Source organism: Homarus americanus, unplaced genomic scaffold (assembly GCF_018991925.1).
Source record: "Homarus americanus isolate GMGI-L3 unplaced genomic scaffold, GMGI_Hamer_2.0 scaffold34921, whole genome shotgun sequence".
In the NCBI taxonomy this organism is placed as follows: Eukaryota; Metazoa; Arthropoda; class Malacostraca; order Decapoda; family Nephropidae; genus Homarus; species Homarus americanus.
This window is the reverse complement of record NW_024741901.1, coordinates 12,520,343-12,547,511: the sequence shown is the minus strand read 5'-3', so window position 1 is coordinate 12,547,511 and position 27,169 is coordinate 12,520,343. Positions and strand designations below refer to the sequence as shown.

General features: G+C 44.5%; 1 protein-coding gene across 1 annotated transcript; it reads right to left on the bottom strand.

The window, feature by feature from the left end:
• Window positions 1–577: 577 nt before the first annotated feature.
• LOC121876114 (putative uncharacterized protein DDB_G0290521) lies at window positions 578–3,593 on the bottom strand. The gene is made up of 3 exons (XM_042381052.1): window positions 3,450–3,593; window positions 2,301–2,410; window positions 578–1,013 (listed from the first exon to the last, which is right to left on the bottom strand). Exons 1-3 carry the CDS (start codon window positions 3,591–3,593, stop codon window positions 578–580), a joined length of 690 nt encoding a protein of 229 aa, XP_042236986.1.
• Between the last annotated feature and the right edge of the window lie 23,576 nt (window positions 3,594–27,169).

Here is a 27,169-nt window from a genome sequence, read left to right as displayed (position 1 = left end):
TCGAGTTCCTTCCATGTTGCCATATGTGTAGTGTGTTTCCAGTTTTTTTCATATGTCTTGAGCAGGTGGCTGGCATTTTTCTAATCCCTGAAACCTTCTTTATTCAATTTGAAATCCTTATGAGAAAACTTTTACAACAGAAACAGTAAACACTATGATTTTTCGTTGAATACATTAGCCAGTTTCTTTTGATTTTTTATCCATTGACTAAGGCTCTGTTAAAATACTCGTGATGCCATATTCTCAAATCTTTTTGTTTTGGAAAAGTGAAACTTTGCTTAATCTGATATGGTCCTCTTCACACAAACTCTGTTTTTTTCCTTAATAGACAGGAGAGACGGCCAGTCCACAGGGTCTATAGGTGCAGCCTTGTTGTACTCATCTGATTATCACCAGTCTGTGGAAGGGACAGGGGAGCTTGACACTGTGTCACTGGGCTGTATAGAAGTAGAAGGGACTGAAGGAGCTTGACACTGTGTCACTAGGCTATATAGAAGTAGAAGGGACAGGGGAGCTTGACACTGTGTCACTAGGCTGTATAGAAGTAGAAGAGACAGGGGAGCTTGACACTGTCTCACTAGGCTGTATAGAAGTAGAAGAACAGGGGAGCATGACACTGTGTCACTGTCCTGTAGAGAAGTAGAAGGGACAGGGGAGCTTGACACTGTGTCACTGGGCTGTATAGAAGTAGAAGAACAGGGGAGCTTGACACTGTGTCACTGGCCTGTATAGAAGTAGAAGGGACAGGGGAGCTTGACACTGTGTCACTAGGCTGTATAGAAGTAGAAGGGACAGGGGAGCTTGACACTGTGTCACTAGGCTGTATAGAAGTAGAAGGGACAGGGGAGCTTGACACTGTGTCACTGGCCTGTATAGAAGTAGAAGGGACAGGGGAGCTTGACACTGTGTCACTAGGCTGTATAGAAGTAGAAGGGACAGGGGAGGTTGACACTGTGTCACTGGCCTGTATAGAAGTAGAAGGGACTGGGGGAGCTTGACACTGTGTCACTGGCCTGTATAGAAGAAGAAGGGACAGGGGAGCTTGACACTGGTCACTGGCCTGTATCGAAGTAGAAGGGACTGGAGGAGCTTGACACTGTGTCACTGGGCTGTGCAGAAGTGGAGAGGGTGACTGTAAGTGGTACAAGATTTCCAGGGGGAGGAGGTCCAAAATATTTCAGAAGCGCATCTGAAAAAAAAAAACACAATAGGGCCGTGCGACCATTATGCATTAAATGATAACCAAGCAGTTGGCACTTGACAGTTTAACCCAGCAATAATCGCTATTCCGTGACATATAGTCTGTAAAATTATAATACAAAAATGACAGTTAGGCCCAGACTTTTTCACTTGACATTAGTGTCAATTATAATTTGTCTATTCAGGCTTATATCCTAAAACAGAAGCACAAACGAAATTAAACAAGTTTGGTAATGCCGTCTTGGCTGTGCACTGTTTCTACCACTTACGTTGTTTCGCCACGATTATTTTTCTGTATATCAATCCTTAATCCTTTCTCTGATGGTTAAATTTTGTATCTCTTACAGTCAAAAAAGTTAACGTTACCCACTAAATTCTAAATTGGCATCAAGAAAATATACATTACACTGACGAGTGACGCACATGAGGGCGAGGTCTGACAGACTGTCTGAACCCGTGTTGCCAGGTCTCAATCAATATTTTTATGTAGATCCAAGCTCAATTTATTATTTTTTTTCTTTGTGTTGTTTGGCGCCCCATTGCATCGATGGCGCCCTTAGCATTCGCCTATACGTCCTATACCTGGGGCTGGCCCTGCTATTATCAAAACGGCGTTCTCTGGCCAAGATGGCTATCTTTGGTATATCTACGTTATCACACATACTGCTTTGTTCGAATTGCTCTAATAATTTTAACAGTCTGGCGTTCTCCTGACAGATAACTGCAAAGAGCCCGTGTGCCTATCCTTTTTGCACACAATGGGCTCCTTACCCCATCCAGGGAAGCTATTTCTCCTGTAAAAATACTGATTATATAAGGTCTTTTGTTGTGGTGGTGAAGCGATTGATATTTAGTTCATCGACAACACCATGCCTTGTTAAGGAAGCAAAATAATTGGTTTACGTCTGTATCCCTATTTGGTACACGAGATTACGAGGATAAATGTGTTTGCTTTGGGATTTTATAAACGGTAAAGTTTCATCTCAACTCCTCACGAACTCATAACAAGAGGTTTTACTCACCTGGTCTAAAATTGAGTAATTGTGTCGGATTGATCATTCAAGTCCAACCAAAGTAAATTGGGTCACCACGGCCCTCACATGTCCAACTTCTTGACCAGCATGAAGGTGACATCCCACCCACATGCGCGTGGATTCCGCCAAATCATGTCTTGTTCGAGGTCTTGCTCCTTATACCCATAACACTGCACCTGTGAAAAGAATATCATACTTCAGCTTTTGAGAAATTAAGTCTTATGGAGTTTTTTATAGCGTTTTAGGTTCGTAACTAATGGTCATTTGACAAAAGAAGGAATAACTATTAAAAAGGGTAAGTAAGAGACAAGAAAAAAAACCCATGTTGTTGATCCAGTGAACAGGTTACCTAGATTTTGGTATAATGGTCATAACTACTGAAGAGAATCATGACGCCAAGAAGACGAGACCTAAAAGACGACAAGGGTGCAAAACCCTGAGTCCCCTACACGACCTTAACCCACCCCGAGTCCCCTACACCACTTTAAAACACCCCGAGTCCCCTACACCACCCTAACCCACCCTGAATCCCCTACACCACCCTAGTCCACCCTGAGTCCCCTACACCATCCTCATTCACCCTGAGTCCCCTACACCACCCTAACTCACCCTGAGTCCCCTACACCATTCCTAATTCACCCTGAGTCCCCTACACCATTCCTAATTCACCCTGAGTCCCCTACACCACCCTAACTCACCCTGAGTCCCCTATACCATCGCAATCCACCCTGAGTCCCCTACACCATTCCTAATTCACCCTGAGTCCCCTACACCACCCTAACCCACCCTTCATCCCTGCATCCCCTGTACTACACGTCTTCATAGACCACCAAAGCCTACCTCAACCTACTGTCTTAAACCGCCCACTAGTTTACTGATGCTGTCGAGACCTACCTGCCAGCGGGAGATGGGGGGTTGCGGGTTGTTGAGGGAGGTGTAATCAGCGTGGGTGATACTGGACTCGTGACCTTGGTAACAGACAGAAGAAAATAGGGCGCTGGGATTTGGTGGTATAATCTCACAGCAGGTCTTGGTATGTCTTATACTTTCGTGTACATAATGGTGGATTAGAGGGTTCTATGGCCAGGGGCTCCACCACTAAATGCTCTGTCACCTCCATGCTCTCTTGGGTAGTTCCACCTACCTTCACACCTCCACCTTATGGCATTTCTTAAACTGTACACCACTTTCATGCGGTATCTTCTTTAAACCTACTTGAGGCACTTTTTCTACACCTGCTTGAGGCACTTGTTCTACACCTGCTTGAGGCACTTGTTCTCTACCTACTTGTGACACATATTTTCTAGCTCCAGCATGAGGCACTTGTTCTGGCATGTCCCAGTGTCCGCCACCCACCATGAGATGTGTTCCTCATTTGAGCATTGCCGAGGTTTTCAACCAAGGCATCAGGTAGTGGTACAGTACATCCAGTGGGACAGGCTCCTGGCTGGTAACTACAATGTTTGAACCAGTTACTTCAGTAGCTTCTGTTACTTCAGGCCCAACAAAATTTGCGTCCAGGAAGTTGGAAGAACGGAGGGCAAGTCCTATGGCGGGTATGGTGTGGCGTGTTGGTATGATGTAGCCGGCCAATTGAGGCACAAGTATACAGCAACAGCACAGCGTTTAGCAGCAGCGACCCGTGTACAACCAACCTGACGCCATTGTCTACACCAAACCTGCAAATATCATTAGTTTAGAAACTGTCCAATTTGTCACCAACAAGAAATACCTTTTAAAGTACCCATTTTTTCTCTTATACAAACGTCAATGAGTGCTAATTGAGACCAATTTAGCCATACCTACTCGTACATCAGCGTCAGCTTCCTTAGGGAAACTGGGAGATAAATAATTCTCGCATCTCGTTTAATACCCCTAGAGCACAGCAGTACGAAGCAGAGCATAATCTAACCTTACCTTACTTAGGTTAGAGTCTAAATGATTTAGATGCAAAGATTAATAACCAAATGCGTTAGCTTAGGTTCGACCTAATTATCTGATAAAAGATATGAGGAGGAAACTTTCCTTCCTAGTAGGAGAGAGAACAACAGGTGTTTCATGGTGGTGTTGACGCTGCTAACTCTGTCTGAAATTTTATCCATTTATGTCTGTAACTTCAAACTGATATCTTTCGTCATTCTGAAAATATCGTCTGAAAAAAATTAAACTAACTTTTGGTTATACGTGATCCCTTTCACTGTCTCGTAACTTTAGAAATATAATTATTAATTCCTAAGAATATCGTAACAACAATGCCACACTAACATCAAGTTATGGAAAAGTGATTGAAACAATTAGGACCTGTTGCTGCGTTTTCAAACTTACCTTCTGCAGGGTGAGGATCACAGGTGAAGAGGTTTACACAGGTGTGAAGCGTCTCTCTTGTGCATGACATTCATTATTTGCAGGTTTTACCTATTCAACCTATCCGGTCGAAAGGAAGTTCATGATATCCGTGACTGTGTCTGTCCAATGACGTAAACAATATTTATAACAAATTAATTGTCAGTTAAGTGTATACAGGGGAAGGGAAATAGTCCCTATGAATCCTGGGGGTCTCAGGGTAATCGCTTGCAGTCCTCCATGCGGTTGAGTGTCCTTTTGGGTAGGTCTTTAGCACCTACCAGGCAAGCTCAGAGGTTCCTCCATGCAGTCCTCCAAGCATGTGTGGGAGGACCCTCTAGGCAGGTACTGGTGGCTCTTTAGGCAGGTATTGAGGGCCGTTTAGGCAGGTACCAGGGATCTCTGGGGCCTTCTAGGCAGGTGCTGGAGGCCTTCTAAGCAGGAGCAGCAGGATATCGAGGTATTGAAAGCAGATGTTAAGACCATTCATGACAGATGCTTGGTGGCCCTCCAGGCTGGTGTTAGAGTCTCCTGGAATATCCTGGGGCCCTTGAGGCAGTTGCCAGGAGCCCTTTAAGGAGATGCTGGGATCCCTCTGGACAGATACTGGGAGCCCTCTAGGCAGATGCTAGGGGCCCCTTAAGCAGGCTCTGGGGGTCTTACAGGCTGAAGCTGGGGGCCCTCCAGAGTTTGGGAAGGCTACTTGCAGAAGTCTTGGTCAGCGGCACACACGCCCCCAGGAGCCGCCAGGAAGAGCCGCCCGCTGCTACACACACACACCTGTATACACATACACGCGATTAATAATGTGACTGTTTATCACGTTTGTCTGACAAGCGTGCACTTACAATTGTTAAATACACCCTAGAATCATATATGTATTGGTACTTCATCAATAACAATACTGTAATTATCACTGAAGCATTTTATAAGCTTTCATAGCAACTGTCTACATTTTAAAGTCTTTGAGAAGTAAATTCACTACAAAGTTTATCATTACATTTGACCAAATAATAACATATCCGCAGTGAGAGAATATGACCAGGGAACAGTTACAAATGTGATGATGCTTATTTATGAATGATTGTACCAATTAATTCATACAGTCCTATTATCTACTTCTCAGGAGATCAACTCATTAATATGTCAAATCTGTTAGTATACTACAGTACCTGATAAACGTCAGGACGGGCATGCATGGGGTCGTTCGTTTGGATGGTAGAGGTCCTTAGCCCCCGCACGAAGATGTTGGGAGTGTCAAACTTGATCTGATGAACACAGTAATAATGCAGGTGCAACTTGTGATAAATGTAAAAATGATTATAGATAGTGGAACAAGTATTTACTAATAAAGTATTAGTGATGATATATCAGTGAATAGGTACACTAGTGTCTGAGGTCAGCCAGTGGCCAAGCACCATCCAACCAGGAGACAGTGGAAACCATCCACCTGAGAAATAAAACGGAGGCTCTCAACATCAGGTTTTATCGCTTAGGGAAGAAGGTTTGGGACAAGTACCTGGACGACCCTCACAGCCCAAACCACCTACGCGGGGAAGACATCATCGGAGGGAGACCCCACGCCTAGTGGCCCGGAGTCTGCTCGCACTACAACAACCCAACCTCCAACCCATCTATGTCCGTCACAACGATCCACCTTAGATTAAAACTCAGATGACATAAGATCATATTTAACAATCACAATTTGGAGAGTCTATAGCGTAATACAGTAATCGTATTTTAATAAACATGTAATTGTAAAATCAAGAGAGTCATTGCCAGCCAAAGCAGCCATTGTGAAACCTCATCCTAAATCCTAGGTTTGCTTCGTTATCCAACAAACTCTGTGATATGTAAAACAAGGGGTGTCGTCCCCCTCCGTTTAACTCATTAAATTTCTTTCCAACCTTTGCCCCCACGATTATCTGTCCTGACTTCTCCATCCTTAAGGTGTGGCTGTGCCTTGAGCCTCAGCATGCCTTACATCCTTTCCCCGCCTTAACCAAGAAAAATAAAAGTAAATTAGCGGTGGTGTTTGCTGCTGGTTGCTGATAAAGTAATAGTGAAGATGTGCGAGTGTACAGATGCAGAGGCATACAGACAGGTAAGGAAGCATTCAAATCTAAGTTACAACGCCTTGACCCTAAATATTCGTTCACACACACACACACACACACACACACTACTACTACTACTATTTTTTTTTTTTTTTTTAAAACATGGCCTCCAGCCTCCCCCAATAGCCACACCTTCGCCACCATTTTATTACCTTAATATTAAATATCCTAATACATAAGTAGCTATCCTATTTGTGTTGAATTAGTTGAGCCGCAGATCTATGCGGCATTCAGTGACTGTAGCCTCATAGTCAATATCTGCAGCAGTTGTCGGGATTGGGGCAGAAGCTCTCGTTCCCCTGAGGTAGAGCAAAGCCGACAGAAGGAGAGAGAAAGACAGTCGACATCTCATCCAGGCTGTAATGTAACTTCTGAGCTGCTGCTTCTGTTTGGAGATCGCCTCCGCGAGTCTGGCGTAGAAACATCTTGCACTTGGTCCCATCCCACCAGAGGTTGTGAACACTAGAGGAGTGAAGCTGCCTTGATCAACGTTTTGAATTCTCTCTCCATATTCCCTTCTCTTGTCGTTCTCGTTCCTCCTATGTGCAGCATCGAGAGCTAGGTTACGGTGACATGTGGCCATGGGATCAAAAATCCTGATGTCGAAGAAAGCTTGCTGTCCCCGCGTCCAGAATCCTCGAGCACTGACGTCCACACGGGCTTCGTTAGATGTGTTTGAAGTCCTGCGTTGGAAGATCTCACCATCCAATGGAAGGAGGGTCGGTTCTACCATGACATCCCGGCAGATTTCCTTCAACATATTTGCTGTGAGGTCCCTTACCTCGTCATGCCTCATGCATATGAAGCCCCCTTTCTTGCACACCATGGCATGATCGCCATCATAGGAAGAGCCACACACGCATTGGGAGGGCAAACCTTCTACTGGCCGACCGTACCTTAGAGCAATGGTATCTGTAAATTCTTGTTTATTAAGACTGAAACCATTTGCCCTTATCGGTATCGTAGTTAACCAGTTCGAGGCGCCCACCTCCTGCACTATAGCTACTTTTTTTTTCAAATTTTCTGGTACCTGCAGCAACAGTTGCTGTAACTTATCATTTTGGCAGTGCTGTCGATCTGTCGTAATGGACCTACGAATCTTATTTACTTCACTGGTATCCACCTCCCCTGTTGCATTCTGGGCTATTATGTGGTCCGTGAGGGCTGCCATGAGCTTAAGTGAATTTTGATGTTCGGTGGCAGCAATCTCCTTTGGATTGGTTAGTCCCATCCCTCTCAGTCTTGGTGGAAGTGCAAGAAGTGCTCTTTCTGCTGGGGTTGAGTCAGGGTGTTTCACTAATTTAGGAATGAAATTGACACTGATAACTTCTTCCAGAGGGTGGAGGAGGGGTCCGATATCAGGGATAGTACGCATCAGGTAGTTCCAACGATGCTTGACTCCATGGGTGAATGCAGCAAAGGCCGCACGTGGCTCTGTGTTAACAACCTCAGACAGAGCTTGGATTTCACTAACCCACTCATTCACCTTTCCCGCTACGTACTCGGTCTTGAAGTCCGTAGTGCCAATTACTGTGCCTAGATGTCTTTGGCCGTCCATAGTTATTTTGACCTCACTTCCACCAAAAATCTCAATTGCCCGTTCATAATGTTCTGGCTTCACGATGAGGAAGGACTTGCTGGCGTTTGGGTGGTACCCTATTTGTGGACCTCGCGATGTTACCAAGTCCCACCACTTTTTGATGCCCTCCACTTTTCCTGCTCCTGTAAGGTCATCAGCATATGCCACTTGTTTGACCCCAGTTGTTTCAAATTTTATTTCATGTTGGAGCACTGATAGGCCAATTGCATACATTGCCATTGCAACAGGGTCCCCCTGTGTTGTTCCGTCGGTTGACTGTAAGATGGTATCACCTCTTAGAGCCTTGTTGTTTACTATGTAGAGGTCTGATGGATTCCTATACGAATTTTCAACATACATCGCAAAGCTTGGACACTTGATCTTGATGTTGTGCAGTGCAGCCTTGCGGTTAAGTATGTTGAATGCGTTTGAAGCATCCACCAGGAGAACGGCCTCACAATCATGCTGCTCAAATATCAATCTCATGGCATGAATGGCGGGTTCCCCGCCAGCCTGGTGGCCAGCACACACTTGTAGGTTCCCTGCTGCTGCCCTGACATCATCCTTTACCACCTCCATTATGCATTTGCCGATGATCCGCCTCAGCACTTCCCCCACCCCTATAGGTCTACATCCTGGTTTCTTTTCCAGAGGAATAAGGCGGCAGGCCGTCAGAGCCTGGAGGTGATGGCAGCAAGAGGATGCAATCTTTCTTGCAAGGGAGGCAATGGCAGTGCAGAGATCGCTTGCTACTACTACTACTACTACTACTACTACTACTTTGCTGTAACTCGGAACAGAGTATGACGATCATCCAGCTATGATACAATGATATGAGTCATTAAGAATGTCACCTTCGTTGGTGAGCTCTGAGGTGACTCGAGAGGTCTATACGGGATCGGCAGGGTAGTCCACAGCTGTTGCACGTGTGGAGGGATACATCTAGTGCGAGAGAAACAGGGGCAGGCTAAAAAGAGAATCTGAGTCTTACGTGCATTCACCTAATGGCCGAAATGTGCATATGCATCTGTGTAGGTGTTCAGGATCTCCTGTAGGTAGCGTTCAGTGTGAGCGACGAGGGTGATGTCGTCTGCATACTGAAGTTCAGTGCAGTGATGGAAACGGCCGACACCTTTGTTCATGCCTGGAGTCATCTCATATTGAAAAGTCCCTTCATCCGGCTAAATTGGCACTGGCACGAGTAAGGAAGGCAGCCACGAAAATGTAAGAGAGAGTTGGTGCCAGTATGTATTCTTGTTTTGTGCCCGTTTGGACGGAGAAGAACTCAGACTAGATGCCATTGTGTAGGACACTGCCATTCATGCCATCGCAGAGTTGCCTCTCAATGGCAATGAAATTTGGTGAGCAACCAAAACGACTGAGGGTCCGCTAGAGGGCTTACCTATTGACCGAGTCGAAGGACATAGTATGATCAATGAAGTCCATGTACAAGTCACGACACTGTTCTCTGCACTTTTTCTGTATTTGGCGGGCAGCAAAGATCATGTCAGTAGTGCCACGTGATGGTCTAAGGCAGGGGTTCTCAACCAGGGGAGAATTCCCCCCAGGGGGGGAATTCAGGTTTTCAGGGGGGGGGGGGAAACTGATTCGGGAGCAAGAGATATGTTCGATGAGAAATCAATCACAGAATTTTGGCCCTTGATGTGCGATTCCTACCCAAAAGTGGCAGAAAGAGCTATCCGTGCATTGCTTCCGTTTGTGTCGACATATCTTTGTGAGTCAGGCTTTTCAACTCTGTTGCAAATTAAAACGAAGCAACGTAGTAGATTAGAGGTAGAAAATGACCTGCGTTGTGCCCTTTCAAGCACTCCTCCGCGTATCCCAGAATTGGCGAAGAAAAAACAATCACAGGTTTCTCATTGACTGTAATCTTCATCTGAATAAAAATAATTACAAATTTACAATATCCTGGTATTCTATTGAACTTTTTGTTTATTGCATTATGCTTCAGTTTGGTCTGTTAAGTAATTCATTATAAATAAAAAAAAACTATTTTACTTTTATTCAAGTTTTATAAACCCATCAACATTTTCAATTGGCATTTAATTTGTAAAACTCCACTATAAAAATAATCCATGTAAAATTGTAAATGTATATGTACTAATATGGAAAAAATAAAGGATTTTCAGTATTATATGCATATTATTTGGAATGCACTTTTTGAGGCAGACAATCTTGGAAAGGAGGGGGAATGACATTCTGACATATGGTGAAAGGGGTGCATGGGGCAAACAAGGTTGAGAACCACTGGTTTAGAAGGACTCGGGCGATAATCTTGCCAGCTACGAACAGCAGCGAGATCCCGTGGTAGTTGCCACAGTTTGACCGGTTTCCCTTGTTTTTATAAATATTGACGATGTAGGCGTCGTTAAGAGCTTGGGGATTTCCTCCTTTTCCCATATATTCTCCAAGAGAGAGTGAACACGACTGGTAAGCAGAGTTCCTCCTGCTTCATACACCTCGGCTGGGATTCCATCAGGCCCTGAGGCTTTTTTATATTAATGTGTTTGATGGCAGTAGCTACCTCATCCAGGGATGGTTGATAGCTGAGGTGGGTCAGCTCTGGATGCTGAGGGATCTGGACATCCACATCGGTGTTTCGGTTGAGCAGTGAATGGCAGTGCTCTTTCCAGCGTTCAAGGAGGCCTTCGTCGTCCTTAATTATGGAGTTACCAATGGATGAGCGGAGGGGGCTGCGCATCTTGTGTTGATCTGCAAATATATGTGTTTCAAATGCTTTATTTTTAAACCAGTCGTTCTTTAGATTGAGAAGTTCCTGCAGGGTCGCTGCCTTCTTCTTGCAGAAGGTATCAGCTTTGGTACGAGACTGAGGCTTGTTCTGCCAGTCAGTTAAAGCAGCACGTTTATCTTCGACGAGTACATCGATTGCCAGGTCATTTTCATTAAACCAGTTCTGGTGTGTTCTTTCGATATGTCCGAGGGCTTCTCTACAGGTTCTTGTCATGACGGTGTCAAGAATATCCCATTCGGTACTGGGATTTGGATTGTTTGTTGTCGGGTTGTTTATCAGTCTATGTTAGTGCTGCTCGCTGAAAGCATGTGCTACCGCTGGATCCTCCGGACGCTTAGTGTTAAAACCTCTTCTGGAGGTTTGTTGCCTTCGCTGATTTGGGGCGACGTAAAGCGAGAGCTTGGCTCTGACGAGCTGATGATCAGTGTCGCAGTGGTCTGAGCCACGCATGGCACAGGTGATGAGGACATCTCGGCGATCTCTTTCTCTGACAATGATAAAGACAATGAGATGTGAGTGTTTGGATCGTGGGGTTTGCCACGAACCCTTGAACTTCTCTCCCTGCCTAAACAAACATCTCTTTTACTATGAAAATAACACAAAACTCTGACACCACTCACACAAATATCAAATAACAATTACGGGAGTCAAACAATTAATGGAATCAAACAATTAAGGGAGTCAAACAATTAAGGGAGTCAAACAATTAATGGAATCAAACAATTAAGGGAGTCAAACAATTACTGGAGTCAAACAATTAAGAGAATCAAACAATGAACAGACATCTCCTACGGCGGTGGCCCTGTGGAAGGTTCTGGAAAGCAGTGATCTGCTCTCAGGGGGAAGGTCAAGGCAGCTTCCTCACTTGGCGCTGGCGGGCGATGTCTTGCTACACAGGAGAGACGCCAGGGCACGGACGGTGTGGAGGAAGTGGCGATGACATGGCAGCCGCTGTAGTAGCTGGGTGTAGGTGTCCGGAGATTGACAGCCGTATAGTGAAGGTCTGGGGGAATCAGCACAGGAGTCCAAGATCTCAGATGAGAACACAACCAGAATTTGAACTATCAGCGGGGAAGTACAGCTGTGGTGCTGGCTGGGTAGTGTCTGATGTGTGTCGAGGCGGCACGGGACCTTCTCACCTCCGTCTACCCCCCCAAGTGGGGGATGCGAACAAGCAAACGAGCGGAAGGCAACCATCCTGCTCGTTACAGCCCTGACACAACTCCCCCAACAAAAATCTACTGTAAGGTAGATAAAAACTTAAGATTTGTACAACAAAACATAATCATCCTACAACAAATGTTTAAATATACAGAGCAAAATATAGAAAGGTCACATTAAAAAAAATAAGTAGTTACTTGATGTTCAAATATCGTAAGGCCGCATCAAGGAACTGCACGTGGGATCCACTTCAGTCCAGGTTTAAGTTTGGGCCTATTTCCAGTCGTAAAGGATTCTTCCATCTCGTCCGGTGTTATCGGTAACTGGCAACCGAGATCATCCGAATCTGGCGCCTGAACTTCACAGGAACTCTTGCAGGGTAGTGACTCGACTGTTTCCAGCTTGGGAACATCGTCAAGGACACGAGAAATGTGGGTCCTGCAATTATATTTCCTTAACAAATTAGCTTGATATAATTTAGGCTTCTTAGCGGAAGGGGGTGAGAATGGTCCGACAAAATCTATGGCTACCCGAGAAAATGGTTCTGTAATGATGGGTAAGGGTTTAAGTGGAACAGGACGGACTCTACTCTTGGCGGACATACGAGGGCACTGATCAAAACTCCTACAAAAGGCTCTAATATCCGCTCCCATACCTGGCCAGTAAAACTGATCAGCAACCTTCATATAAGTCTTTCTACGCGAACAGTGTCCTGCTGGAGGGCTCTGGTGAGCTACAGTGAGGATGTTGCTACGACAATCAGTAGGGACAACAAGTAAAAACCGACCTACTTTGGTTGGTTGCTTGGATGACACACAAGTCCTATGTAACAGACCATTAATACAAACAAAATTGTAAACAGACCCATCTCTAGCCTGATCCTCCTCCCCGGAAGTCACCTTCTCCCTTACCCGCGTCAGAGTGGTACACGAGGCTTGAAGCTTGGCGAACTCCTTGGGAGTCACAGTCAGTGGCAACAATTTCGGCAGAATCAGGGGATGCAGTCGTTTCACCTTCGCCGACCGTGTCTCCACAGCTTGGACCTTTGCTGGAGGCGAGGTGGCGTGTGAGGGTGGCGAGGCGACGTCGGCAGGTAGCGAGGCGACATCGGCAGGTGGTGAGGAGATTGGCACTTGTGGCGAGGAGACTGGCGCTGGTGGTGAGGAGAGTCTTAAAGGTTCCGGGTCGTTAAGGTCACGAACTCCGGGAACATTACCAATGAGAACACTACCGAATTTAATGGGCGCTCTTACCATATTAGACCACCCAATGAAATAGGGACAACGCAGGTAGCACCTAACAGCAGGGAACTGGTCAACACGGCCTAAATAATCGGCGACACTAACCTTCGAGCAGCTGGAGACGTCAGCCACAGGCAGGGCTTCCTCAGAGACAATAATGCACGAGCAGCCGGTGTCCCTGATGAAAGCAGATGCCCAAGACCCATTTATTGACACAATAACAGGGGCAGCTCCGGTCTTCGAAACAGAATCCGACCTTGTAGTTGGGCTGATGAATGTTGGTATACTTGAAGGCGTGGGGATTCCTGGGACAGCGAGAACGAATGTGTCCTTCTTCTCCGCAGTTGTGGCACCGCACGGCCGGTGAACTTCTCCTCTCTACTCCTAGGAATGATTCCTCGGAGGTCGGAGGCTTCGTGTTCTTCACTGAGGGAGTGGGAGACTTGGGATAGGCGTTGCGAGCGGACGCCCAGTTGTCAACAAGTTCTACAGCTTCTCCAAGTGTCGCTGGCCGGTGTTCCTTGATGAAAATTCTCAAGTTTGGCGGTAGAGAAGACAAAAACTGATCCAATATCATGAAGTTAGTGAGAGACTCAAAAGTTTTCTCAACCTCTGGCGCCTCTAGCCATTGCTGAAACAAGCGATCCAGGTGGATCGAAAACTGCTGATATGTTTCCCCTGCTCTAATCTTTCTTCTGCGGAAATCAACGCAATAACCATCAGAAGTTTTGTTAAACCCTCGCAAGAGAGCTTGCTTCAACGAAGAGTAATCTCTAGTGATGTCGGCAGACAGGGACGTTTAAATCTGTACAGGTTTACCACTCAGTAGGCTACCCACGCCAAGCAGCTCGGCTACCCGTTCAAACCTAACGAGGTAGGAGGCGATGTCTTCTCCTTCATGATAAACAGGCAGACTAGGTTTTACAACATTATCTTGTATATGGCCAGAGGATTCTGGTCTACTTGGAGCATTAATCCTAGCTAGTTCTATGTCCTTTTCTGTCTGCAACTTAGCTAGTTCTAACTCTCTCTCGCTGTTACGTTCCTCTCTCTCTCTCTCTCTCTCTCTCTCTGTTACGTTCCCCCCCTCTCTCTCTCTCTCTCTCTCTCTCTCTCTCTCTCTCTCTCTCTGTTGCGTTCATCTCTCTCGCGAGTCTGTCGGGTGATCACATACCGACCAACCTCAGCACCTGTCAGACCCAGGGCCACCGCTTGACCTTTCAACTCCACAAAACTAGACATAATGATACGAAAGGCCAAGAGCCAAAGTAACAAATTAACAACTTACCCCTCAACTAGCCAAAAGTAACTACTTAGTGGCTCAATCAAACCAATATATGATTTGATCCGGCTGGAGGAAACCTTGTTTTGCACCCAATCCCGTTAAATCACCTCAGGGAAAAGAAACCGCACCAGGTGAATTAACAACAAAATGCTATGACAGCATTCACAGTGCACCCCAACCAACACTAATAACTTCCCTAGTACAAGGGAGAGCAACCAAATTAGCAAAACAGAAGGAAGGGATAAGCACAGAACAACACTTACTTCCGGGCCTCAGACAGCAAGCGGCGCGCACACGATGACTTACAACAAACAACGGAACGAATGTTAGCTCTCAGAAACCAAGGTTAGAGACAATCCTGACAAGGTTGCCACTTGTAAGGGCCTGGGACTTAGGGATATGAATCCCTTGCCAGCCTAATCAGGATCATATAAAAGGAAAGTCAAGAACCATGGTTTTCTGAGGGATAACAAACAACCGTTCGAGATTGATATCTCTTTTACAATGAAAATAACACAAAACTCTGACACCACTCACACAAATATAAAATAACAATTACGGGAGTCAAACAATTAAAGGAGTAAAAAAAACAAGAGAATTAAACAATTACGGGAGTCAAACAATTACGGGATTTCAAACAATTAAGGGAGTCAAACAATTACAGGGGCCAAACAATTAAGAGAATCAAACAATAAACAGATGTCTCCTACGGCGGCAGCCCTGTGGAAGGTTCTGGAAAGCAGTGATCAGCTCTCAGGGGGAAGGTCAAGGCAGCTTCCTCACTTGGCGCTGGCGGGCGATGTCTTGCTACACAAGAGAGACGCCAGGGCAATGACGGTCAGGAGGATGTGGCAATGTGGCAGCCGCGGTAGTGGCTGGGTTAGGTGTCCGGAGATTAACAGCCGTATAGTGAAGGTCTTGGGAATCAGCCCATGAGTCCAAGACCTCAGATGAGAACACAACCAGAATTTGAACTATCAGCGGGGAAGTACAGCTGTGGTGCTAGCTGGGTAGTGTCTGATGTGTGTCGAGGTGGCACTGGACCTTCTCACCTCCGTCTACCCCCTCAAGTGGGGGATGCGAACAAGCAAACAAGTGGCGGGCAACCATCCTGCTCGTTACAGCCCTGACAGTCGGTGTAAAAGGCCTCCTTGATGTCATCCTCTGCATCCAGCATTGGGGTGTATGCACTGATGAAAAAGGCATGACGTGAGTGATTCAGTGGGACTCATAGCATCATGAGGCACTCGTTGATCCCAATAGGCATTTCAGTTAGCCTGTGTAGGATGCGTTGGCTGATGGCAAAGCCAACTCCATAAATGCTGTTTCTCTCGGCTGCAGGCTTACCCTTCCAGATGTAGGTATCTACAGACCCCCGTTCTGTGAGTTGACCCTCGTCTAGGTGCCGGGACTCACTGATGGCTGCCATGTCAATGTTGTGCCTAGCCAGCTCTTTTGCCACAAGGGAGGTTCTTCTTTCAGGACACTCATTTGTGCCAGTATCCAGAAGGGTCCTTACATTGCATGCAGCGACCATAAGAGGTTGTATAGTTTGTTTTTGTTTGGATCTGTGATATTGATTGCATTTTCGACTGCATAAGGTTGACCTTACTGTAGTGCGGTTGCCCAGTCACGGTTTTTTTTTAGGCAGGCTATGTTTAGGGCACCTTTTCTAGCCCCCTCCCCATGTGGGGTGAGGACAGTGGCTCCTCGAAAGGGCGGCTCAGTTGCACAGACAGGACCTGATTGCACTGCTGCGTAGATCCCAGTGCATAAGCATTCATCTTATCTGTGCCGCCCATGTGCAGAGTTGTGATTAGAGACTCCCGGCAGTCATCTCTACCTGTCCCCGTCGCCACTCGTCCGCCACCATAGGACTTTTGGGGGTATAGTGGTTTTGATGATGATGAGCTGGATGATGGCTGCGGGTGAGTTGATTTATGTGGTGAGGCAGCAGCGCAGGCTGCAACCATACATCTTGGCTCTCCCTTTTCCTGATCCAGTGGTGCAAGTGTTGCAAGACTGGAGAGAGGGAGAGTTGCAATGGACTGCCGATAGTACAGTTTGTTGGGTTTCGCCTATGGCTTTTTTTAAGGATTAGCCACAGGCACAAGGTCATGACCCATTAGGGCCAGGCATTCTAATAATAATAATTCATAGTAAATAAAATTTATAATAAAAAGTAAAATAAGATATTAATGGTAATAATAATAATAACAACACTGTGATAATAATAAATACAAAGAAATGCAAGAATGAAAAAATCAACAGTGAGAAACGCTATATATGTATGTTGTTTTGTCATGTAATAGAAACAATTGAGACCCTAAAATTGCGTGTAAATGAGGCAGAAAGTCAGATCAGCAACCTGGGACTTGGTCACAATTTTCGTGATGCCATATGGCAGCAGGGTCTACCATTAGACAACACATTATGCTGCCAATATCTTCCCAGGCGGTAGTACCTCCCAGTTCGGTAGCTGCCTACTACCTACTACCTACATGTAGTCGTTGGGTACCCATGGTGGTCACCTCTTCCGCCTATACTGCCGTTGGGGTCTTGTGGGAGCTCTGTAAGCATGTCTGCCTGATGCATGTCTGCCTGATGCGGGGCTCCACCGCAGTTTTTTTGTTCGGGGTTTACTCCCGTAGCCTTATACCTACCAAGGTTAATCTGCAAGGCAGCGGGGCAATGGTTGGTAGGCGCCAGGACGTATCCACATGTCAGTGGGCCTATGCGCCGTCCCTCTGGGGCCCACTGCTACTCCGAGATCCCCAGCTGGTCTATCCTGGGCCCACGAGGCACCCAGTTACCCTGTTTTGCCACGAGGAAGGACAGCAGGAGTCTTGATGGTGAATAGGCTGTGTTGCTTCCCCATTCGGTATGAGGGCTAGCCCGCTGCGGTAGGTGAAAGCGAGAGGGAGGAAGCAGTGCTTGCACCTTAACACTAACATAATGCTGTCGCACTAGACGCATTTCACCACCCTATGCGCGAAAACACACACACACACATGCACCCACACACACACACACACACACACACACACACTGTTACGCCGTCTCTTAATTTACTTTAATATCCAGGTTCTAGGCGTAACCAAAAAAAAAAAAATGAAGTAAATTAAAAGAGAATAAAAATAAATAAAGTAAACCTTTAAGAATTTAATTAAATTAAATATTAGCACAATAAAGAGCCTCGTAGGCTGTCACAACAAATTGATTCACTATCGAAACCTTTAAGACACAAGTGATACTAAACATCGAAACATCAAAAGAATAAAAATAAAGCATTGGATTATGTTAACACTGCATAAACATATAAAAACTAACACTGAAATTAACTAAAGTGAAACAACACTGAATTACTTAAATGTAACTAAGCAAGCACTGATGGACACATAAGTGACATAAATAGGTACTCACATAGATATACCACATTGGTGGTGACAGGAACAATCACAGAAATAAAATGAAGTATAAGTAACAGGTGACACGTGTCACTCAAAAGAACGTGAACTGAATGACAAGGAGGACTGGACTGAACTCGGTCAGTTGGTGGACCACTATATATAGGGCCAATTCCAGCCAAAAACGGGCCTGTGAAACATGGGTCGTTTAACAATGCAGATGGTCGTTAGACAGACAAAGAATACTTGTTACAATACTAAATGAAGAAATAAGATGGGCTTGAACAAATAATATCAGTTAAAACCCTAACAGCAAAGGGTAAGGTGACTAGATTATATAATAGTAAATTTAACACATCATTACAGGAATAATATGGAACAACATGGATGCGTGTTATATAAAAAAAAATAGAAAAATAAGACACGGTCGTAACAACACACACACAAACACACAAGGATATATAAGGAAATTACTTGTGCATGAATATTACCATATATATTGCATCCATGCAACTGCAGGCACGAGGGCACTTTTAAGAAGGTAAGCAGTGCAAGTATTCCTAGACCAGCGTTATACCATTGCACTGTCCTAAGTGGTATTCACTTTATCCACGAAAACTGTGTGTTACTCTCCCTCTCTCTCTCTCTTACCTTTCTTCCATCAAGCGTTACTCTCCCTTCACAACACAACACACCCCTCTATCTTCACAACGTACTTCTCTCTTTTGGTGCACTCTATTTACAACACATCCTTTTTCTTTACAATGTACCCGATTCTCTTCATGAGAAACCCTCTTTTCTTCATTAATCACTTTCCTCTTACAACTCAACTTTCTCTTCACACTACGCACTCATCTCTCTCTCGCTCTCACTCTCTCATTCAATTTATCACACTTCTTTCTCTCTCCTCTACCACATACCACTTTCTCTCCCCACCACATGTATCCCTCTCTTTTATCACCATACACCATTTTCTCCCCTCACCTTATATTCATCCCTCCATACGATACAATCTTCTTCCATCCCCATCTCCTCACCATATATCCTTTCCCTTCACCCTTATCATACACACCTTCCCCTTATTGTATGTCTCCCTCCCGCTACACACCCCTTTGTCTCCTTAACCGTAACCTCCCCTTACTATACGTCCCCCCTTCTCTTACATACGCCCTTCCCCCTCAACAAACATCTCTTGCCCTCACTACTCACTCATCTGTCATCACCCTATAACTCAGTGGTCCTTTGTTTGAGCTTTGAATAAATAAAGATTAAATATTTATGTCATAACAGTAATCGACAGATGTGACTCGACGGGACATTACTAGGAAATGTTTTTTGTATATGTTGGTTCACACCCCAGGGGGATTATGAGACGTTTGTGAGAACCTACAGGAGTGACCTGACCTCCTACCTTCCCCCTGATGACTTTGGGTTGTATCCACCTTTTTGCACTCAGTAGCTACATCATTTCCCATGTATAGAACCAAACACACAATGTGCCTCTCACCTCTCACGCAAATGTGAATAACAAAGTGTGTGGCCCAGCATACTGCCTCACACTGTTGTACTCACGCAGATGTGAATAAGTCATCCTTTATGTTCAGAACTAAAAAAAAATATTTTAAATACTCTGTAATATCAAATGCCATAATACCCTGACCACTGGGGTCTGTTATACACACCTTTTGTGACCTATACTCTGTAATCCTTTTGCACTACCACTCATAGAATGAACATGGGCTGCACAAAAAACTAGCCGCTGTACAGTACGTGGCAAAATTCAAAATTCAGTTGCTATTGTCAGTGTAAGTGTCATTGTTTTCGTCGTTAAATTTGTCTTTTAAATAAAAATAAATCTGAAATCATTTCACATTCGGAAGCTTATCAGGAAGTTTATTTTACCTGGATCTCCACGAGGCGGGGATTCACAAAATAGACCAAATGTCACACCGATCTGGCAAAGATATGATTAGTACCAGTTTCCCATACAGCACTTAGGAGGGCCGCTTGTATCACACACCGATCTGGCAAAGATATGATTAGTACCAGTTTCCCATACAGCACTTAGGAGGGCCGCTTGTATCACAGCAAAAAAAATCATGGGTGGATGTGGCCTGTGACAGTATGATACACCTTCAAGGGACGTAATGATGGTAACAAGTTCAGCTTCAGTAGATCATGCTCCATTTAATATTAGAATTAATAATTTATCACGAGGCAGATCGAAATCCAATATATTAAAAGAACTGTCAATGTAAATAAGCAAAGTCTGTCATGTTTCCTGATTCATGACTGTAGTACAATCTCACGAGGGAAGGGTTCCTGTGGTACCCTTCTAAAGGCAATCAATAAGATTAATGTTTATAAATAACTCGTTACAGGAAAGTTCAGGAGGAGGGAGTTCAGGTCTCGCAGTGGGTAACCATTGAAAGTTCTCGAAGTTGAAAGTCAGTTTCGTCAGCAGTGTTAGCTGGTGTATGAAGACGTTTTCAATAGAGTGACTGTTATTTAAATACATCTCCTATATTTGGTCCTTTAAAAGAAATAAACAAAGTTCCGATATGAGGTAGACAGCCTTAATCAACCTTGAGGGACTAGGACCAAGGACTTCCGCTGCGAAAGCTTTAGAATTACGTTGGATTGGAGTAGTAGAATCAATACAGGACCCGACAAGAGACTTATGTATTATAAGAGTGATTGGGACTCACTCCAAAGACCCCCTCTTCTAATATAAATAACAGGAACAAGTTTCCTAATTTATCCCGAAGATATTGAATTACCAGCTTCTGAGTCCCCTTACTGATCACCAGCACACCTAGACGCTATGTACTGCATGGAAACTACTGAGGATATCAACTTGACTTTCAGTCAATTCCTCAGTAAGTTTTGAGTAACTATCTACCTTGGTACGTATTTGTATTGCTTCTTCAGTTTTTATTATATGAAGATCCGGTATCAATTCCACATACCTGTGTTCTTTACCACAGACACTAGTAGCGTGACAGTACTATAAAATGTCCTGGTCTAGATTTTAAACATTGTAACACGAGAGGACGTGACCCGATGGTCCATATTGATAAGATATTTGTCAAAGAAGTACTGTAATCAATATAGAGGACACTTAACATAATAGCAGCAAAAGTAAAGTACTAATAACACTACAAAAGCTACAGCAAGAGAAATAGTAACATGTTTTGGAATATGATTTATAGTTAGTGTATACAGTATATAATTTGTTTCCAGCCAGTGGCTTAACGCGTACATCTAGGCCATACTGTTATTTAAAGTGGCACACACACACACACACACACACACACATACACACACACACACACACACACACACTCACACACGAAAATGTTTAAATCAAAATGCCACCAAGGTTTACGTTTAGACACAAATTTTCTACTGCGACAAATAAACGAGTGCCTTTAAGATATGGAACTTTCCTTCTACCAAATTCTCCCTTTGAGAAACGTGGGACCCGTATTATGGTTTGAGCCCACCACTTGGCACAGCTCGTCGGTGTACGTTGGGGCCAAGTTGGGCTCACCTGCCACCCTCGCTCAATATGCGGCGAGAAAGATTCTTAACTTATTGCAAACTGTAATACTAAACGTGCCAGGAAATACTCTTAACTTATTTGTGTAGTGTTATTATTCGTTAAGGTATAACCTGCTATAACCTTTCGGGAAAGTCATATTTGTGTAAAGAGCGACGGTGAAGGAAAAGGTGTAACCTCTTTTAATGGCTGCATGTGTCGAGGGATGCGGCTGTACCTTCTTTTGTAATGTCATATTTGGTAAAGTTTACCTGCTGTAACCTATCTGGAAACGCTGTGTGTGTGTGTGTGTGTGTTGGAGGAAGAGGGTGGAACTAAGTGAAGAATATTTCAGATGTCGACTATAGCTGCTATAGCCTACCCATGAATCATATGCGTTTGAAAGACGGTGTAACATAATGGTTATATCTATGGGTGGGGGGAATGTAACTTATTGGAATTTTCTAATTTGTTAAAGTATTGATGCTATAACCAGTCTAGAGGGTTGTATCAATGCGAGATAGACGCAATAACCTCCCTAAGTGGCCGTATGTGACAGGGGAGAGGCTGTAACAACTGTAAAGTACTAAATTTTGTAAGCTATAATTGTTGTAACCTATTATAAGGTAAGGCAAAAGATATACTGTATGGGCTATAATGTTTAGGGTACAGTTTTTTTAAGAACTAAATTGTTTGGTTACAGCGTGTGTACATAAGAACATAAGAACATAAGAATGGAGGAAACTGCAGCGGGCCTATTGGCCCATACTGGGCAGTCCTGTTTACACCCAACCCCTATTGCTCATATAAGCATCCAACCTATGTTTGAAGCTATTCAGCGTATTCGAGTTAATGATGATATTTGGTAAGTTGTTCCATTCATCCACCACTCTGTTTCCAAACCAGTGTTTACCTATTTCCCTCCTAAATCTAAATTTGTCTAATTTAAAACCATTGTTACGCGTTCGCTCCTGGTTGGATAGTTTGAGTACCTTTGTAATGTCCCCTTTGTTTAGCCCTGCCTTCCACTTGTACACCTCTATCAGGTCGCCCCTCGCTCTACATCTCTCGAGGGAGTGCAAATTAAGATGCTTTAACCTGTCTCTACTCAAGGTTCCTAATGCCCTGGATTAGTCTTGTCATTCTCCTCTGAATTCTTTCCAAGGATTCTATATCCATTCTGTAATACGGTGACCAGAACTGAACTGCGTAATCCAGGTGTGGTCTCACAAGAGCAAGATACAGTTTTAGGATGACCTCGCTAGTCTTGTAACTAACACTCCTTTGTATGAACCCAAGTACTTTATTAGCCTTGTTACGAGCAAAAACACATTGTTTACTTGGCTTAAGGTTCCTACTTATCATTACTCCTAAATCTCTCTCGCAGTCGGATTTCTCTATGGCATCGTTGTTCATCTGGTATCTGGTTTCCCTGTTTACATCTCCTATACTGAGTACTGAGTGTAACCTGTATGGAAACTGTATATCTGAGAAGGACATTTTTATTTTATTTTTTGTAGTAGCTCTGTACTGATGTCGGGGAAAGCTGCTGTGGCTTACTGGTAAACTCTTAATGTGGCACTACGTGTAGATTTTGTGTCCGGGCAAGAGGCTACCTAAATATGTGAGATTATTTTTAAGGGACAGAGGCCGGCCGTAACTTATTGGTAAATGTAAACTTTGTTTAAGTGCAGTTTCTGTAACGTACCAAGAAGCTTGTATTTTTGTGAAGACGACATAGTAATCTAATACTCTACAAATTTGTCGAGGGAAAAGACTGTAAATTATCGAAATTTTCAATATTTGTTACGGTATACAGCTACTATAAATTGTGGATTTTTTTTTGAGAGAAAGAACTGTTATCGCTGATAAGGAAAAATCGGTTGATATTTAAAAGTTGCAAAGCGCAGAATTCTATGTTAATTCTTTTATAGGGAGATAAAGCAAAAATATAATAATTTCTAGCATTTCAGTCGGAAATACGTGATTATAGTTTTCCAGCTATTTGGACTTTTTTATTTCCCCTAAATATAACAAAAATTTGCTTACTACTCAGCCATTCAGCAGAAGTATGGATGTCACGTGATACTTGTGAGCCAGTTATCGGAAGACTGGTGAACATTCACAAGCTCTGAATGGAATTTGAAATGGATAATTGACTCCAGTAGTTGCAAGGTGGCGTGTAATCTGTAATTCAGCTAGTTTTTGAGAACGAAGTCGCAGCTATTGACATTTTAAGGGGTAATGGCGTTCTCCCCTCTTCAGTCTAGTGTCCAAAGTGTGGTTCAGACTGTCAGTACCGTGAAGTTCGGCTTACTTGGTACTGCAGTAAGAGACAGACACTTCTCAAGGTAAGCTGTTACACATGAAGATCAGTCCATACTGGTTTCTGTGGTTAGGAAGTTTCGTTTTGTAAATTTTTTGTGTGTTTTTACACCACAGACACCATCTCGCAACTGCACATTTCAAATTCAGGAGCTTGCACATACAAGTCTTCCGCTGATTGGCTCAAAAGTTTTACGTAACATTCAAACTTCTACTGATTAGCTGGGTAATAAGTAAACAATGGATTTCCCCAGCTTTACACGTCTAATTGTTACCAGTTACACACTTTTTGCATTTATATTGGACAGGACGTGTGTATTTCCCCAGTGAGAAGACTGGCTCTCTTGGCCAGGTCTGGGATAAATACACATGGCCTGTACACGACAGTTGTATCAAGTTATTACATATATTTTAATTAATTTCACTCTTACAAAGCATCCCAAATAATTTACAATTTTCGAATAAACCCTAGCGGGGTCCATAATATGATTGCTCTATCCTCTATCTACCGATATAAGAATTTATATAGAGTTCCGTGCTCAGCAATTTCTAAATATTAATCTTTGAGACGTTGTAGCACATTATGGTAGGTTTATATTTATTTACCATTTAATCAGCTTACTAGCCGTTCGGGCGGTTGGTCTATCCAGTGTTGGTACAGGAGGAAACCGGAGTCCTGGAAACCTGTGATGTTTTGTAGGGTCACACAGTCACGTTGCATAACATTCTTCTCACGTGTGTCCGGGCCAAGGAATATTTTAAGGAACTTGTAGTCTTACGGGAGTAATTCAATTCCAATTAGTTGGACGCTAATCCTAGAGATGGCACTGGATCGCTGTCTGTTTACATATTTTGCGCTTCAACTTGAGCTAGGCGGTGTGGCGGTAGATAAAAACATGGCTCCAAACACCGGCCACCGTTGTGTTGTTTGTGGGAAAAAATTACAGGTGGTCCAAAATGAAGCCCTAAGATTCGTCACAGGTGAAAGATACCCCTTCACCAGAACCACAGCCGAGATACATAGAGACCTGAGAATGAAACCCATCAACCAGCAGCTGCACACCCTGGCCAGCAGAATCTGGCAAACGATAGAACGATCAGAGCAAGAACTCCTTCAAAGACTCCCACCGGATAACGACAACAACCATACATGGTTCCCAAAAGTTACAAAATCTCAAAAGGTCCATTACTACCCCCGATCTACACGGCCAGGCAATAGACAACCTCCCTAGACCAGCATTCGCCAGTAGGGTCGGCGGAATATGAAATAAGGCCCTTAAAACACCCATAAATGGGACAGGGTAGGCTGTCTAGTGCCTGTACCGACAGACAATAACTAACCCATGACACAACCCTAACACACTATTAGCTTAGCTAGATGGTCAGCCCGCCCTCTCTTACCTCCTCCTAAATTTCTTCAATTTCCGAACTATAATTTCCTTCCCCCACCTCTAATCTTCCTTCATTCCTCCTTTCTCTCTAAAAAAAAAAAAAAATAGGTGGCAGTGATGCTGACAACTTTCATCTTGAGGACAAGTCTAAGAAGCAGAAACCTCAGAAGTCAGGGTCTCCAGCAGGGGCTACGGCTCCCTCTCGCACACCATCTGGGGCTGTAGAGGGTGACCTCCTTCTCTATAACGATGTTATTAGGAAATCCGACTGCGAGAAAGATTTAGGAGTAATGATAAGTAGGAATCTTAAGCCAAGTAAACAACGTGTTATTGCTCGAAACAAGGCCAATAAAGTACTTGGGTTCATACAAAGAAGTGTTAGTTACAAGACTAGAGCTATATCTTGCGCTTGTTAGACCTCACTTGGATTACGCAGTTCAATTCTGGTCACCGTATTACAGAATGGTTGTAGAATCCCTAGAAAGAATTCAGAGGAGAATTACAAGACTAATCCCGGGCATTAGGTTAAGGCATCTTAATTTCACTCCCTCGAGAGACGTAGAGTAAGGGGCGATATGATAGAAGTGTATAAATGGAAGTCAGGGCTAAACAAAGGGGACATATCAAAGGTACTCAAACTATCCAACCAGGAGCGAACTCGTAACAATGGCTTTAAATAAGATACATTTAGATTTAGGCGCGAGATAGGTAAACATTAGTTTAGTAATAGAGTAGTGGATGAGTGGAATAAGTTACCAAACATCATCATTAACTCGAATACGCTAGATAACTTCAAACATAGGTTGGAGCGATAGGACATAAGGGATTCCCTTCTTCTCCCTGCCCCGTCGCACCTTTGTCGTCTCGCCTTCCCTCGGGACTTGCCTCTGAGCACACGGACGACCTGGTTCTTCCGTCACTGCTCTCCACTTTAGGACTCAACACTTCGCCTCCGCCGAGGTCCGACAGCCGTAATAGTCACCACACAAATGGATGAGGCGGTACACCTGCTCACTCAGGTGGGCTTTCCTGCTCCCCAGGGGGAAGTGATGCTGAAGTTCACCACCATCACCCCAGAAGCTCGTCGTACCAAGGTAATGGTTCGCCACACACCCTGGGAGATCCCTATCGACGATCTTCGCCCTCTTCTCCCACAACTACTCGACATGGAGCGCCGCATCAACCCGGTCTCCTAACGTCCATCCAACGAACTCATCGGCTGGTGGGTGGGCCCCCTCCACCCGATGGTGAATGTAGGACCTATTCACAACTGTCCTCTTGACCGATTTATCGGAACCCCGAAAATCTCTGGTCGTTGCCAATCGTGGAAACACCGCACCTGGGAGTGCACGAGGATGGTCGCCTGCGGTTTCTGTGCAGGTCCTCACGACACAGCGGAATGCAAATAAAAAATTCAGAACAAAATCCTAGTTGTTCCACGGTGTGTCAATTGCCATGGCAGTCACCACGCCTGGAATGCCAACTGCCCACAGCGTCCTGGCACTCGCCCGGGCAAAACTTACCTTGTTCCACCGCCCTCGTCTCTGACGAAGCCCCTGTCAACCAAACCTCACTCCTATCCACCACCGCCTCTTCCATCCACCAAGGATTTCCCATTGATCTCCTCTCCCCTACCGTCCCCCCTATCACCCCTACCACCCATCCTTTCTCCCCTCCCTCCCTCTCCCTACCGTTCTTGGAACAAGGGCGTTGCCGGCCCTGCCACACAGTCACCACCACCTCTTGCCCACCTGGACCCCAGCTGTCTCTCA